Here is a 16976-nt window from a genome sequence, read left to right as displayed (position 1 = left end):
TCTTCCTGACCGGTCTGGCTTTAAGTGAATTATGGCTGATTCTGGGGCAGGCGGTCTCGGGTTTACTCCTATATAAACCCTGGGCTTTTTATGGGAAACTATAAAACTCCCAGGATTTTTTTTTCCCTACCTCCTGAGACTAAGCTTTGATGTTTCGGTCAGGTGCTGTCTTTTTTTTTTTTTTTTTTTAAACTTGCCTTCTTGTAGATTTTTGGAGCCTTGAGTCATTTGCAGTAAGATTTTTTCTTTTTTTTTGTAATTCAAGACATCTGCCAAGACTAAAAGCAGTTTGCATGATGGATTCGGTGTTATCTATAACTGAATCTGTCTCCCAGGTTTTTCTACCTTACTTCTGATGCAATATTTGTGCATTGAGGGGGAAAAAAGGGGGAAGAGGGTTCCTTCAATATCCAGCAACACCTATTCATGACATCATAGATAGCCTAAAATAAGGAGAGAAAGGAAGGCACACAGAGACACAGAGCCTTTTACAATCACCTAATAACTCTATTACGCCGAGCTGTGGGGCTCACAAAAAGGAGAGAGAGAGAAAGAAAAAAAAAGCCCTCCTATTCCTTTTCCTGGAAGCGGTGTCTTAATACACATTTTAGGTGTTAAAGTGAGAAATATGAAACCAAAGAGAATGAAATACAATAGCTCAGAAAAGCCCATAGCAATATTCCAATATTACCAGAAAATTAAACAATAGGAGATAGGGACACACACATTTTAGGGAGGTATAATATTGTTATGATTTTTTCTCTTCTTACCAGGCTGTCAACACCTGATTTGGATGTAATGTAGTTAAATGTGGAATGTTTCCATTACCAAGCAGTGCAGGACATCAACTTCAACCCCCCCCCCCCCCCCCACATGTATATATACATATATTATTATTATTTAAATAAATACACACTCAAAAGTTTGGATACACCTTCTCATTTAATGGCTTGTGTTTATTTTCATGACTATTTACATTGTAGATTGTCACTGAAGGCATCAAAACTATAAATGAACACATATAGAATTATGTAGTCAAGAGAAGAGTGAAATAACTCCAAACATGTTCTATATTTCAGATTCTTCAAAATTACTGCTCTGCTCACTCTTGGCTTTCTCTCAATGAGCTTCATGAGGTTGTCACCTGAAATGATTTTCTAACAGTCTTGAAGGAGTTCCCAGAGATGCTGAGCACCTGTTGGCTCTTTTGCCTTCACTCTGTGGTCCATCTCATCCCAAACCATCTGGATTGGGTTGAGGTCAGGTGACTGTGGAGGCCAGGTCATCTGGCGCAGCACCCCATTACTCTCCTCCTTGGTCAAATAGCCCTCACACAGCCTGGAGAAGTGTTTGGGGTCGTTGTCCTGTTGAAAATCAATGATGGTCCAACTAAACACAAACCGGATGGGATGGCGTGCTGCTGCAGGACGCTGTGGTAGCCATGCTGGTTCAGTCTGCCTTCAATTTTGAATAAAACCCCAAAAGTGTCACCAGCATATCCCCCCACACCATCACACCTCCTCCTCCATGCTTCACGGTGGGAACCAAGCATGTAGAGACCATCCGTTCACCTTTTCTGCGTCGCTCAAAGACCCGGCGGGTGGAACCAAAGATCTCAAACTTGGACTCATCAGACCAAAGCTCAGATTTCCACTGGTCTAATGTCCATTCCTTGTGTTTCTTGGCCCAAACAAATCTCTTCTGCTTGTTGCTTTTACTTAGTAGTGGTTTCTTAGCAGCTCAAGGCCTGATTGGCCTGTTTGGATTCTGAACAGTTGGTGTAGAGAGGATTCTGCTACTGAATTCTGTGTGGCATTTATCTGAGCTCTAATCTGAGGTGCTGTTAACTTATGATTTCTGAGGCTGGTGAAGGATGAGCTCATCCTCAGCAGCAGAGGAAACTCGTGGTCTTCCTTTCCTGGGGGGTCCTCATGTGAACCAGTTTTGTCGTAGCGCTTGATGTTTATTGTGACTGCACTTGAGGACACGCTCAAAGATTTTGCAGATTTCCCGACTGACTGACCTCCAGTTCTTAAAGTCATGATGGGCCGTCGTTTCTCTTTGCTTAGCTGACTGGTTCTTGCCATAATCTGAATTCTAGCAGTTGTCAAACAGGGCTGTCAGCTGTGTTCCAACATGACCTCTGCAGAGCACAATTGATGGTCCCAACCCCATTAAGGAGGCAAGAGATTCCACAAATGAACCCTGACAAGGCAAACCTGTGAGGTGAAAACCATTTCAGGTGACGACATCAGGAAACTCATTGTGAGAAGGCCACGGGTTTGCAGCGCTGTCAGCAGAGCAAAAGGTGGCTACTTTGAGGAATCTAAAATATCAAACATATTTACAGTCATTTAATTATTTTGTCTTTGCTGCACAATTCCATGTATCTTCCTTCATATATTTGATGTCTTCAGTATGCATTTACGATGTAGAAAGTGGTTAAAATAAAGAAAACACATTGAATGAGAAGGTGTGTCCACACTTTTGACTGGTACTGTGAAAAAAATAATCAAAGAGAGGTTTGTATTTACTTAATACAGAATTGGAAATACAATCTAATCAGAAATCTATAGTAGACCGAATTTTCATCATCATTTTACAAACGTTAATGAGCTGAGAAATCCATTTTAGCTCACTGCAGATTGATGTTACATATATGTTATTGCTCAGAGCATGATGCCACTGTTAAATTATTTTTACTGCCTTGAATTAACAAGTCAAATTATCAAGCAGACACGCAGGTAAAAAAAAAAAGATTGGAGTTGCAAGAGGAAATCTTTTTTGTCGGTTGACATTGATTTGCAGTCACAGAAATCCACAGCCAGACCTCCAGAGTTTGAGTAGTGCATGACAGGCGTGACTTAAGTAGCCATACCAAGTTGAGGGCTTTTTATTGTAAACATGTAGAAACAATCAGTGTGATAATTTAGAATAATGGTCAATAACTGTGTTACTCACACTGAGTCCAACCTTGCACCATTGATTGAGCTATGCAGGAGGTAATTAGACTGGGGCTCTGTGGTGTGACAAGAGTTTGTGGTGGTATGGTGTCACTTCAGGGGTGTCAGGCACATTGTGACACACCAGCGGGTGGACTGAAGGCTGGACTGTCTGCTGGTGTGTCTTAGAGGAAGTGCTGGGGTTGACAGGTCAATACTGATGCTGATTTACTGTCCTCTGAAGGTTGTCTTCCTGTTGCGGAATGTTCCAGTTTCTTTCAGAATATATTCAACCCCCCTTTCCCCACCCTGCTTCTCCAGCATGTGTGCCTCTCTCTATGATAAAGCGAGGATTTAACTCACCATGATCAATATTTAGTATCCCATGCGTGAAACAGGCAGATGTTTGGAGTTTCCTTTTCAGAGACGGGAGGCTTCTGTTGAGTGAAGGGAATCAATGCTCCCTTCCGTCTGTGAGGCTGCAGACCCACAGCTTCTGAAGGGTGGCTGATGCGATTCCTGCCCGCCCTTGGACTCCCGAGATTTGTGTGCCTCCCAGGCCTCTCCTGTCCTGTTAGCCTACTGATACAGACACTCACACAGACAAAGTGCGCAGTCCAAACAGTTGTCCTGAAGTGGAAGAGGTCTGGATGTTAAACAACAGGGCTGTGATTGGGAATTGATTTGTTCATTTGCCAACTGTGTGAGTGAAAGTGAGTCGGTGGTGCCTAGCCAGCTATCTGCCATCTACAATAACCTCTTTCTCTCTCTTTTCTCTCTCTCTTTCTCCGTGTTCCTTTCTTTCTCTCTCTCCTTCTCCCTCCCACAGCACCTGCAGCAGCACGAAAACGCGGTGGAGGGTGATGCCTGCTACTACCATTGTGTGCTGTGTAACTACTCGACCAAGGCCAAGCTCAACCTGATCCAGCATGTGCGCTCCATGAAGCATCAGCGGAGTGAAAGCCTCAGGAAGCTTCAGCGTTTGCAGAAGGGCCTGCCAGAGGAGGAGGAGGACCTCAGCTCCATCTTCACCATTCGCAAATGCCCTTCTTCAGATACAGGTCAGAACCCGTTTTAGCCTCTGCTTTGATTTGTCTGTCTGTCGGTGCTGCTGATCCCTCTGCTTGGATCACTGTCTGTTAGCACACATAAAGATACATACTAACCTCCCCTTAGAATTATTATTAACAGGTAAATTACTATTGTTTTTCCTCATATTTATTCTTTTTGTTTTTTCAGAAGAAAAGATGATAGAAGTGGTACAGCTATAACTAACATGAAACTATATTTAAACAGAAAGAACCATTAACACTTAACAAAAGTAATTTTTCCCATGACAGCACAAAATTCTAGTCTAAAAAAACCGAGGAGAATGCATCCCAGAGGGAGGTGTAATTAAAACACGCAAAGATATCAACATTTTATTTACCAGGATAATTTAAGCTTAAAGAAATGCCTTGTTCTATCAAAGCAAAAGTCCCTGTTAATGAGAACTCTAGAGCTGTTCTCTTCAGCCATTTAAGACATATTGAGACAGAGCATCAATGCCAGAGGAGGAGGAGTCGAACAACAGCAGCAGCTGCAACAACAAAAACACTTAAAAAACAGACGCAGCTACAACAACAGTAGCAAGACTAAAACAAAGTGCCGGGACTGCTCATTTATTATGGACTGATTAGGACGAGTGCGCTGTGGTCAATTAACACGCTTTCTTTGCAGAGATTTGGTTTTCTAATCACTTTAACTCTTGTGCCCTCACAAAGGGGCTCTATTGTGTATCCCTGCAAGAGGGAACCATTACGTCCCTCGCACACATACTGACTGTCTGTGTTATGTAGGGGGGGGAAAAAAGCCAGCCTGTGAAGACGCTTTGTTCCAAGGAGGCAGGGATAATGAAGCCAGTGGCCGGGAAATTGCGCAAAAGGCAGTCACAGATCTGAAGCAAATCATTAGAGAACATATTTAGCAGAGCAATTAGGGACAATTAAGCTTTCTGCTCACTGCACTCCAAATATGTTAATGCCTACAGTACAGTGGACAAGTGAACATGCAAAGGCAGGAGAAAGGGCTCTTTACGTTAAAAGGGTTGGGAATTGACTTCTTCTTGTTCAGACAGAAGTTCTGGTGCTGTTTACAAATAAATCTTTCTTCTTTGCTGATTATCTCTTCTTCTCTTTTTTTTCCCTTTGATGTGCTTAGTGCTTATTTTCGTACCAGGAGGAGGATCTGAGCTTAATGGGCCCCTGTGGGGGGTCTTTATGTGGACAGTGTCCATGATCTGACACACACACACACACACACACACTCGCTGTATTCCCATTAATGGTTTTTTGGTGGACATTTTCAGTCACTGCAAAAGTTTCTGACACATAAGGGGGGGGGGGGGGGGGACTCTCTCAATTTCACCAAAAAACTTTTTACTATGCACTTGGGGTAGGAATGGCAAAGAGTAACCGCCAAACTGGTTACACATATCAGTCTATCCAGGTTGCGTAAAAGCCATGCTAATAGCTTTGCTAGCTAACAGCTTGAGCGTGGGATCATTTCATTAAAAATCAATTTGAGTTTCATTGAGTTATGCTTTTCTTCACTTTAGCAGTAGCATTAGCACTATTCTGTACCACTTTTAAGAGCCAAAGATTACATCACTACCGGACTGCAATCCCGCCAGTCATTTTCCGCAGGAACTTTGCTGTTTGCAGCAGCAAAATAAGTACCTACTCTGTGGTAGGTACTATTTTTATTAAAGAATGGGTGGGGCTGAATGACCAGACTCACGAGGTCATGTAAAATTTTTATTACTGCCATGTAAATTCTGCGATAAAGCAGTTCTTTTGTTCTGCACTTGTTTTTGCTTTGGTGATTAGGGTATTACGTCACCTCCAGGAAGGCTTTAAGGCTCGATAGGAGACATTGCGCCACCTCGCGAATGCTTAAGTCCTTGCGATGGAACAAACACCTATAAATGACCCCGGTCTTTGCAGTCCCACCCCCTAATGAGGCTGAACCATTCCCTCACAGTGTAATATTTAATTTCCTGTATGTTAGCTCTTCTGTGGCACATGGCTCTTTTTGTGGTTAAGGCATAGTTGCTAAAGCGGTGGAACATTCCCTGGCTTGTTAAAACAAAGCTGCCCCTGGATTTCTGGGTCACCTAGACGGTAATTCCCTCGCCTACTGCTGTTCTGTGATCCTGCGAGTGATTCTATGTTGGTGTTAGCTGCTGGGCTTGTAGCCTGCCTGGGATTTTCCCAAAACATATGCTGCTTGCTTTCCCCCCCACCAAAAAGCTTGCAACTATCATTAAAAGACATATCACCATTACATAGCGCCGGTATGAAATGCTAGCCATAATTCTGACTGTCCAGTAAGGAAACTGTATGAAGTCTGTATGTAAACTCAGCTAATACCCTTCTATGAGTGAAATGAAACTGGTGCATGTGTGGTCTTGTGTGTTTTTCATTAAACTACTCTGCATATTAATGCTTCTTATGAGGATACAGAAAATACAGACTCCGGGGGTGTGTGGGGGGAATAGGGTGCCACATATCTCCTCTGGGCTAGAAGTCTGAGCAGAGCAAGTACAGCAGAAATGATGACTCTTTCCAATTAGACTTACATGGGAATAAAGGCTTGCATTGTTTTAACTCTTACTCATACCGAAAATGTGCTGCTTATGCAAGTTGTTCTGTGGCTCCACCTCCATTTGTCTTCCTTAACCCTTTATCTATGGGCGAAACAAAGGAGGCCTCAGAGGGACCCCAGCCACACAGCTGCCCTTTGTGCAGAGATCACTGACTAAAACCCAGCATTGACTTCAACCCATGGACTCTCTGCACCCTGTAGTTTTAAGTATAACAGCTCATTACCAGGTACACAATCACTTGACAAAGTTATTAGGTAGAAACTAATGCAGTATTATACGGCAAAACTGCAATAAATCCTCCTTAATGGGGATTACAGTTCAGTTATTTTTTTTTAAATCAGTCAGTTGATTTATGTTAATGGTCATATTGGAAGCTATAATTTGTGGTTCTGTTGAACTTTACTAGATTATACTGAGAGGTGTTGCAGGGATGCTTTATTTTTCCGCAGTGGGTTTTTTTTGCTGTCCGTCCCTAATAAATTGGCAAAATAAAATGTAAAAGAGACTGTTGTGTGTGAGAGACCAGGCAAGATGGAGTAGAGTGTTGAATCGCCTTTCAAGTGTTTATTTGTTAGGACAGTTGGTTTAACGGCCCCGGGTTGAGATTTATTTCAAGGTGTAGATGAAAGATATAGCCTAGTGTCTTGTTGATTAGTGTCACACTGATGTCTGATTTCTAATGGCGAGAGTTGACAACTGTCAGCATAAACAATCAGGGTTTATATATATGTGAGTGTGAGAGAGAGAGAGAGAGAGAGAGAGACATGTGGAGGACAACATAAAACGATAAGGAGGGGATGAGAAGAAAGTGGGAAGTTTAGGGAACTTGTGCGTGAGAGCTAGAGTGACACTTGAGTGTATGATGACCCTATTTTTTATGAATGATGTTCACCAGGGCATAGAGCTCCCTGACACATTGAGGTTTCTCATTTCCTAACATTTAATCGACTTATTTTTTGAGCACATAACAGAATGTGATCATGTCATTAAAAGGGGCAAAGCTGAAAGACACTGTTGGGCGGATGCTCTGCCAACAGCTGTATTTCCTTTGTTTTGTGCGCGAGAGTGAAAGAGTATTTTATAAGGGTAAAATATGTGTATTTTTCAGCTGTGGTGTATATTTCTGTGTATTTGTATGGAGGAGGCAAAGATGGAGAACAAACGTGGCTGACAGTGGATTAGCTCCTGCTGTAAATCTGACTCAGTCACAGATGGCAGGCCCTTGATCTCTGGGCTGTGACGGCTTGGCTCTCAACGCAGGAGGAAATCCCTGTCTGTGAGCCTAGGAGGCTGGGAAGGAGAAAGCTGGGGACTGGGCCGCCTGGGCAGCCAAGATTCATTGTTTACTGTCTGTGTGTAGACGTAGAAGCCTGGGTATTCAAGGGCAAAGGCTGGTTTGGAAAAGGGGTTATTATACTTTGACTCTGCAGTTGTTTCATCCACCACACCATGAGAGCTTGTAAGTGGAACTTAAGCCTCCAGTTTAGATCAGCGTTACTTTTAATGACCAGTTTGAGAAACTGGGCAGGGAAGCTGTGTGCATTATTAAATGGAAATGAGACGAAAGGATGCATACAAATTACTGCATAATAGTGGTATCCAAAATGAGATCCATTACTTGTTTCGCTAAAAGGGGTGCACTTTCAGGGTCACACACCTAATAGCAAGGCCTGTCCTGACAACAGAGGCATTTCTCTTCCCTCCCCACATTTTCTCCCTCTCCCTGGCTTTGTCTCATGCATAATTCTTGAGACAATCAAAAAAGCTGCAAAATTGGCTGTGACATGGAAAAATGCACTGATGAAGCGAATGCAGAAAAGTCATTTATTATAGCAGTTGCGTCGTACTTTGCAGCACACATAGGTTTTTAATGATGGCACCCAGAGTGTTTGAACTAATTTGTCAGAATGCCTGTATCAATATTTAGTATGTGCGATTTCTCCTATCCTTTTGTCTCTTTTTCTCATATAAATGCTGGGCTTTACTCTCTCCTGCTATCATACTTCAGCTATCTGCGTGTCCAGTGGCAAGGCTAAAGCTTTAAAATCCAGGTAGAATCAGAGTTGAGCCAAGCCACGCTCTGATGGCATGCAAGGGTCATAGTCTGAGCTTTTGCTCCCCACAGATGAGCAAAACAGACGGTAGCCATTTCTGGAATGTCCTCTTTAATTCATGCTTGTTAAAATGCAAAGTAAACCTTTCCAGAAACAGGATATTGTAGCCCCTAACCACCAGACCCCTTCTACATGCCACATTATGGCCAATCTGAAAGTAAGTTGTATAGACAGACGCTGCTACAATGCGCTTTTAATAAAGGCAGTTATTGCTCTGGTGATGCAGAGTGGATATGAGGATGAGGACTGTGCAGGCCTGGATGAGTAGGGCCCCAGAGGGCCTGCAGCTCAGTCAGGCCTCTGTCAGCCGCCTGCCTTCTAATCCCTGTCCGAGGGGCATCTGGGCAGCATAGGAAATTGTTTGCTGTCCACAGAACGTGCCAGGAAATTCATAAATACATTACTTTTCATTTTGAAAATATTACAAAAGACCAGACGTTTATTAAAAAGCCAAAATGATGGCTTTATAGATTTTCCATTTGTGTATCAGTATTAATATGACCCTGCTGCTCTAACTAATACAAGCGAGTCTTTTCTTCCCTGTACCCCCTGCTTTATGGCCAGGCTTGGTTTGAAAACCTTTGCTGGCGCATCCTGTTATAGCAAATTGACCAGAAAGCCACCATGCTATTCTGGGAGAGACTGTGAATAAAAATCTCTTGTGTCCAGATTTCTACTGCCTCTCCTGACTGAACCCTCATTCTGTAAATACTGGCAGGCTTTCGTGCTCGGGCTGGACTGTGGCTTAAATCTGGTTCCTGGTGTGCCAGCCTGCCTAATATATCTGCTTTAAAGGAAAGTAGAGACAGTTGTTAATTGATTGGAAGATATCGTTGGGTTGAAAAGTGGTGAATTCAATGAGGTCATGAACATTAAAAGCAATGGTCTCTGAAGAATAAAAAGTTTTGAATGCCATAACAGCGGTACATGGGTAGATTTGAGTTAAACGTGCCTGTGGTTTCACTGCCATTTATGCCGTGCTGGTGTAAATGTGTGCCCGATTTTATTTTGTGAACTCGCATAGTCATAAACGAGCAGGCACATAGGTGTCCACACCGAGGACCGGGCGGTGTGTGGGTGTGAGAGGCTCTCGTTGTCATCAAGCCCATTTTCCGAGTAGACTGGCAGCACATTATAATATTGGTTTCCCTCTCGCTTGTCATTACCAGACACTCTCCTTGAAAGCTGATCCAAAAGATAGACAGTCCATCAGGAGACAGTCATCTCATTTGTTCTTACGTGTTAATGAGTTCTATTTTCAGGCCCAGAGGCTTTGCTGCTGGATATCGGAGCAGAGGTGGCGGTCGGTGGTATGAGTTGCTGGATGGTGGGATCAGGAGGAGCTCAGATGGAGGGGAAGGAGGTAATGCAGTAGCCCTGCTGCCCCTCATGTCACTCACACGGAGTGACCACAGCACCCACAGGGCCTGTCAGTCTGAGGGCGGGAAGTCAGCGCTTCCAGACAGACAGCGGAAGAGAATAGATTAGGTGACAAAGACATAATGGTTTTGATGGGTTGAATTATAGCAGCAGTCATGTCAGTGCCATGCAGGTACATGAGATGAAGGAGAAACATGAGATGCGACATAGTTGGGACGGCGTTGATGTACCCTAACTTACATGATTCCAAGGATTCTTTTAATGTGATTTTGATCACTGAGTGACAGTTGTGTGGTTACCAAACAACTATCGTACACATGATAGTTGGTGGTCATTGTCAAACAGAGAACCTGAGTCGGGTCGATACAGTGCAGATACTTAGTCTTCATCTTTTTGTTTTATTGTTGTTTTTTACTCTTTTTATTTGTGTATATTTTGTTTAGTAGCTGTGATTTTTTTTTGTTGTTTTTTTTTGTTTTTTTTTTCTTGCTTGAAGATCCCCCCCAAAGGCAAACATTATCATCTTACACAGAGCATGTTTTCATCTATGATATTGATCGTAGAGCAAGTGAATGCCAGGTAGTCCACAAACTAGAACCAATATATTGTTAAAGACTTAGATTGCTTCATTTGTTACCATGTGTTCCTACTGGGTGAACAGAGCTGCTCGCTGTCAGAATTAGGCAGCTCAATTTGACCATAGGCGGCATCAGTGAAGAAGCAGGGGTAAAGTTTGGGGAACTATTGAGTCGAGGCTAGGAAAGTTTTATTTAGCCATTTTTAATAAGGCTGTTTGTGCTCCCCGAGAGAGCTGGTGGATCAAAGGGCATGATCTGTGCTATGGATGAGTTCACCCTGGGTCCAACAGAGACGATTGGCCTCGCTGACAGCAAAACAAAACCAGAGAATGAAGGATGCCCTATCCAGCAGCATGTTGCCCTCGCACTTCGAAGGCACCATTAGAATAGAGCCAGATGAAACAAAGACTGGCTGAAAGCACTGATGTTGTGATTCATTATCCACTCTGATAGATGAGTTTGAGTAATGAGTTTGCATAAGTGTAGGTGTATGTAACTACACAAATGTGCATTTTTACAGAATGTGCACACAAAACATGTGCCCGTCCATGTTTTGCAATGTTTAAAAAAAAAAAAAGTCCCCTCCAGTGCCTCACCCACGTCAAATAAAAGCTGCCAGGCAGATGGCAGCAATGAGAGAAGTGCAGAAATAATTCAATAGTGAACCTTCCTGACCTTTACCTGTGGGCGTGAGCAGCAGTCATTGATTCACGCCATGCTTGACAGTACACTGCACAACACCTGAGGATGCTAAGAGGAAGGAGGATGAAGAGTATGCGTTTTGTTAAAATCACACAGGGATAATATGAGTGGGAAGTGAGCTCTTCTATATGTCAGGTCAGTGATGCTGGGGTGTTACATTAAAGGGATCTCGCCATGTATATTGGAAATGATTCCAATACTAATACTGCACCACACCCATACGCTGCAGTTGATTACAGAGCAGATTTTAGGACTTAAATGAAGAGAATTATCCTGTAAACCTTAAGACAAGGCAAGATATTGTGGAGAAGAACTCTGATGCGTTGTTGATGAGCAACATCATCATCATTGTCACTGTGGCTGCTGCTGGCTGGCAGGCTGTGATCCACTGCTCTCGGGAAAAAAAAGTTTTGAGGTAGCTGAGCCTGCAGCCTGGATCCAATAGCCTGCCTGCCAGTGACAATCAGAGATAAAATAGGATACGTTTCATGACATTCTGACCGTTTGACTGGGGAAGATTTATAGTCATCCTCCCGGTCCAGCAAATGGGCAGTCTCACAGTCTCTCTTTGTCTGGCTGGAAGTACAGCTCCAACTCTGCATTTGTTTAGTTGACTCAGGAAACCTCCATTGTCCATTTGGAGTAAAGTATATCTGATGATATCTAAGAAAATAAACTTGCATATTTACTTTGTTGAAATCAAAAAGTTCAGGGTGATACAATGACATTGAAATGATCTCTGGCCCTGCTCAGACCTGGCATCAACATGCACCCTGGGTGATCAGATCACAAGTGCAGAGCACACGAAGCCGGCCATTAGAATGCATCTCAAGTGACCACTTGTGAACAGATCTCATTTCCCTGCTCCATATGCAAATAAACCCATTCTCTTTTTGTTTCATCTGCAGACTAAATGTGTTGTTGTTTTTAATTGGCAGGATGCTGTGATGCGTCTTCCGTGCCTGGACTGATAGAAATTAAAAGGAAGGAAATCAACCGGTCTATTCTTTGGATTTTTCTAGGCAAATCTAATTGTTCAAGGTTTCAAGATTGATGCACAATGAGCTTTTCAAAATTTTCACGCATTGTGAATTGATAATATGCGGAATGAAATGAGAAGGTCTGTCACTAACACGGACGAGATCAGCTGATTTGGAGGTCCTTCAGTGTGGCCCACATGTAGTCCAGATCGCCTCTGAACGACTGATCTGATCACAGTGCGTCCTGGGTGCTGGCTCGCCTCTGCTGTCCACTTGTGATCAGATCATCCAGGCCGCCTTTAGCCTGGGCTGAACAGGGTCACTGTGGTTTAACCCAGAATCAAGTCCTTCCAAACGCCAATAGCAATTTTTATGTGCTAACATTTCTGCTAATTACTTTGTCATGATAAAACAGGTGTCATGTGACACAAACATTGATAAGAAATAGATTTAAAATTCCAGCTTTGGTCATCGGTTTTTAAATTAATTTTGTCTTAAACATGTCCTCTAGGTGAGAATATTGTGGATTCCTGGTTGACACACCACACATTTCACTAAGAGTGATCACAGCACAGCAAAGCATGGGACAAACAGCTCTTAACTTGCAGTATCAGCCAAAAAAATGTACATAATATGCAAAGCGTGACTCTTTGAAGTGAAGCATGTGCTAGTTAGTTTGCTGAATTCTCTGCGGCTTTACTCATTGCCATAAATAGTTACTTCATATACAGTCATTTGATAATTTCAATATTTTGTTGCAATTTGCAAGTGTTTTATTCTATTTTAGCGTTTTGTATTTCTTAGCATGTTAAGTTGTGAGTCTAGTCCTATAATTTAAAGATTGCTCAACATTTCAAAACAAATTTTCAGTATAGTAATATATATAAATAAATAATATTAGGGGGAAAAAGGCAGGAAAACACCACCCTGAGCAATATGAAGCATTAAGATGAATAATCCACTGTTTAGAAAGCAAGAAAAGGTCAATTTTCATGCTACTTGCGCAGTAAGCAAACAGGAGAGCATATCGATTCAATTCAGCTGCGCCGCACACTGAAGAGGGAAGGGCAGGCAATTTCTGTCCCCTTTTTTTGAGTGAGTTTGCTCTTCAAGTGCTGCCATGAAAAAGATTTCCACCGAGGAGGAAGATAGACCTGTTAGTTGGAATTTTCAAATTGTTATGTTGTAATAAGATGTGGGTGTACCTGACTTGCTAGTACTGAAGCAGCATATTGATGTTTGTCCAGGACTACTTAGGTGTATAATGTGAAAGCAACCATAACAACAGAACAAAAGGTTCATTATTGAAATGGTGAAAGGTGATGAATCATTAGTCTCATAAGCAGCAAGTAAAAACCTCACCCATGGATGAATGGAGTTATTACATAGTAAAAACTGGGTAGTTACATATGAAGTCTATTTAATATAACTTTTTTTCTCTGAGATAAGCCATATGTTGCATTCCTGATGAAGTTCCTCGGATCTTGATTCATTGTTTAATATTTTTGCCAATTATATAAAGCGAAACAGAAATCACCAAAGTTACACTTGATGGACAGTTACATTTATTTTGCAGGACCCACTTTTATCTCCCCTTATGATGATGAGAAGCACCATTTTAATTGTACACGTCTCAAGAGGGAATGTGTTCCAGGAAATATATTAATTTTTGGTTGCACGGGGACATTTAGGTTTCATTTGTTCCTTTTCAAAGAACAATAATGTTGAATGTCAGAAAATCCTTTAAAAAAAGTCAAATCAACGTTACATGTATCTAAATGGGGGTTCCCTGGAAACAAGTTCTTCACACGAATTTGTTAAATATTTCAAGCACTTGGGAAAAGCGAGACGGGGCACATACTGGTGTGGGAGGTGTGTAACAGGGAACAGAGTGGATGTGTTTGAGTCCATGTCACAAGTCATCGTCAGTCTAACAGACAGGCCAGCGCTCTGTAGCTTGCTAGATTTAAGATGGCACAGTGGCCAGCATGGCAACCAGAATTAGGAAAAATGGGCTGTTTTTGTCATGTTAAACAGCACAAAAAGAATCTAATTGGGTGGGGGAGCACGAATGGCAATGCCTTCTTTGTTTAAGGGCCCTCTGCAGTCACTTTGCAAGACCCATTGTGCATTGACCACAATAGCATTAGTTTTTGCTCTTCTTTTCTCTGGCTCTGTGCAGTCAGCTCATATCCGTTCCACTCTGTCTCCACGCTTCACTTCCACGCTCCGCCAGTGCTGAGGCAGGTACTGAGAGCCCCCACCACCACCCCGGCACACACACACACATATATACACACATACACACACCCGTCATGATCTCGTCATCACTGAAAAAGAGGGTAACCACTAATTCCTTAAGAATAAATAAACGTGCTTCCTTTTTCATACTGTTGGATGTAAAGATGATGAAGGCGGCCTTTTCTGCTCCATTGTCTGCATGTGCCTTGAGTAGAGAGTATTTTATTTTCTATTCTATATTTGATCATTTGTAGAGAGAACAGTTGCCCAAATTATCAGAATTAATTGCTCTATGGATGAAACACAGTCATGAAACCCAAATGTATTCTTAGTTCTGTTTTTGAACGATCAGCTTCTTTTCAACAGCTCTTTCGTACGAACAAAGGGATCTGAGTTGTATTTTTTTGTAGTCGTGCCCAAATTTCCCTGCCGTATCATGAAACCCTCTCCCTCAAGAATCAGCCAGTAACGAGAAGAAGACATGGTGGAGGGGTGGGTGATCCGTACCAGAAACTTCATCAATAAAAGCAATCTGTAGTGTTTGCAAATTTAAGATGCAGTAGCAGTATTTAGCATCCAACAGTGCTCGTGTCAGAGGTGACATGACAACACTCCAACAACACTGATGATCGAGATAGAATGCCTGCGTCCCTGCCAGAAGGAAAAGGAACCACGAACTGTTCACAAAGAAGCCGAGCCATAAGCTCCATCTCCCTTCAAAGAACTCTTAATTCCCGTCACTATTTTCTAGCATCATAAAACAATAAGACGGCGCTTGTTTTCAAGTTATTTTCTTGGCACGTTTGATAATCAGCAATAGAAACCAGCTGCAAATCTGAGTCTTGATTATTCAATGGATCATAACAGATTAACACTGAAAATGACTTTCAATGGGCTTCTATTGGAGTATACCCAAGTACTTACAATGATTACTCTCAAATGAGTTTTTCATGTTCTTTTATCTACAGAGAGGGACCATCTTTAAATAAGTGCTTTATCCCTCCTACAAAGAAGAGCACTTACTGTACCTTTCATGATGTCTTCTCAGTGCAAGCTAGAACTGTTTTAATGTTGCTTGCTGACTTGAGCCTGCAATGTGTTGTAGGAAAAAGAATTTTGTTGTTTCAGTGGGATGCAGAAAGTGGATTTAACACCCTATTAGATCATTTTAAATTCATTTTTCCCCCTCATAGAATATACTCTCGTAAGCAGCTGATAGCGGGTGATTAAAAGCCTCTCTATAATGGGACCGAGGTTGCCATCTTGCACCACTTCCAACATGTCCGTGTGCAAATTGTATAAAGACTAACCTCAGTATAGTTCGTACACTGTTAATGGCCCCTCCGCCTTGTGAAGGTGTAATCATGCGTGATAAAAAACGGGCCCAAGTCACTAACCTAGGAGTAATTTTGTGTGCATTAAAGTGTCCTTTTTTTGTTGCAAAGGTCATTCATAACTTGGTGGCGTTGTTGATGTACAGTGAGAGATATTGATTGATTAATGCATTAAGTGCTCACAATCCATTAGGTTCTGTGAAAGGGACTGGAGAGAAGACTTGCTCTTTCTCACTCTGTGTTTTCACCTCTCCCCTTGTTCAAAGGGCATAATTTTTCACTGGCAAAGTTTAAGGGACAAAAGCTGACTATCTGCCAAGTAATACATTGAAAAGAACATTGGTTCTCATCAGTGTCATTTCAATTACTCTGAAATGCTTGACAAGGATTTGCTTTTAGCCCTCTGTTCATTCTGACCCAAAAAGGACTTTTGTTTGCAGTCTTCACCCTCCATTAAAAAACACATTTAACAGCAGAAAAAAAATAGACGAAAGATATGTTGAATCTGAATTATAATTAGTCTAATTCACTCTCACAAAGGAAACCCTGATCTGTTTTCAGAATTTTTGTAAAACTATGAAATAAACTCGGAAACTAGTTCCCACATCGGTTTTGCAGACAGTTTTTTTTTTTTTTTTTTACCAACTATACATTGGGGATGTCAAGAGCCTTTTGTATTTTGTGCAATTTAAAAAAAAAAAAAAATCAGCCATTTAGTTCCCAATCAATGGGTTTAAGGCTGTTGAAAAGCAAAAAGCAAAATTAACAGAAAAACCCACATCACCCCCCTTCCCCAATGTACTGTCTGTCTGTGCAGGGGCCCTGCAGGGGGCCTCACTACCTAGTGACGAGGAATAGCAGACCTATGTGGCCTGGGCCCTAAGCAGGGGAGCCCCTGAAAGGGGCCTGAGTGTCAGTCATTACGGTAGAAACATGGGCTGCATTAGAGATTCATAACAGTGTGCCATCTCTGCACCTTTCATCTCCACAAGGGCCAGCTCCATTAGGATCTTTTATCTTTGTGCTGATGGCTGCTCTTGATAATGGGGCTGCCGAGAA

The 16976-nt window shown here is 42.2% G+C and overlaps 1 protein-coding gene across 3 annotated transcripts in view; it reads left to right on the top strand.

Annotated features, from left to right (window-relative positions):
• zfhx3b (zinc finger homeobox 3b) overlaps positions 1-16976 on the top strand; it is a 331796-nt gene that overhangs the window by 268644 nt on the left and 46176 nt on the right. For all 3 annotated transcript variants that reach the window (XM_086183541.1, XM_086183558.1, XM_086183549.1), the window contains one exon: positions 3772-4003. In XM_086183541.1, the coding sequence (XP_086039667.1) occupies positions 3772-4003 (232 nt within the window). The remainder of the gene's footprint in view (positions 1-3771; positions 4004-16976) is intronic.

Source organism: Aulostomus chinensis, chromosome 2 (genome assembly GCF_037954235.1).
Source record: "Aulostomus chinensis isolate RoL2024-O1b breed Wild chromosome 2, RoL_Achi_v1.0, whole genome shotgun sequence".
Taxonomy (NCBI): domain Eukaryota; kingdom Metazoa; phylum Chordata; class Actinopteri; order Syngnathiformes; family Aulostomidae; genus Aulostomus; species Aulostomus chinensis.
Note: the sequence above shows the minus strand (reverse complement) of the source record. Positions and strands in the feature narration are given on the sequence as shown.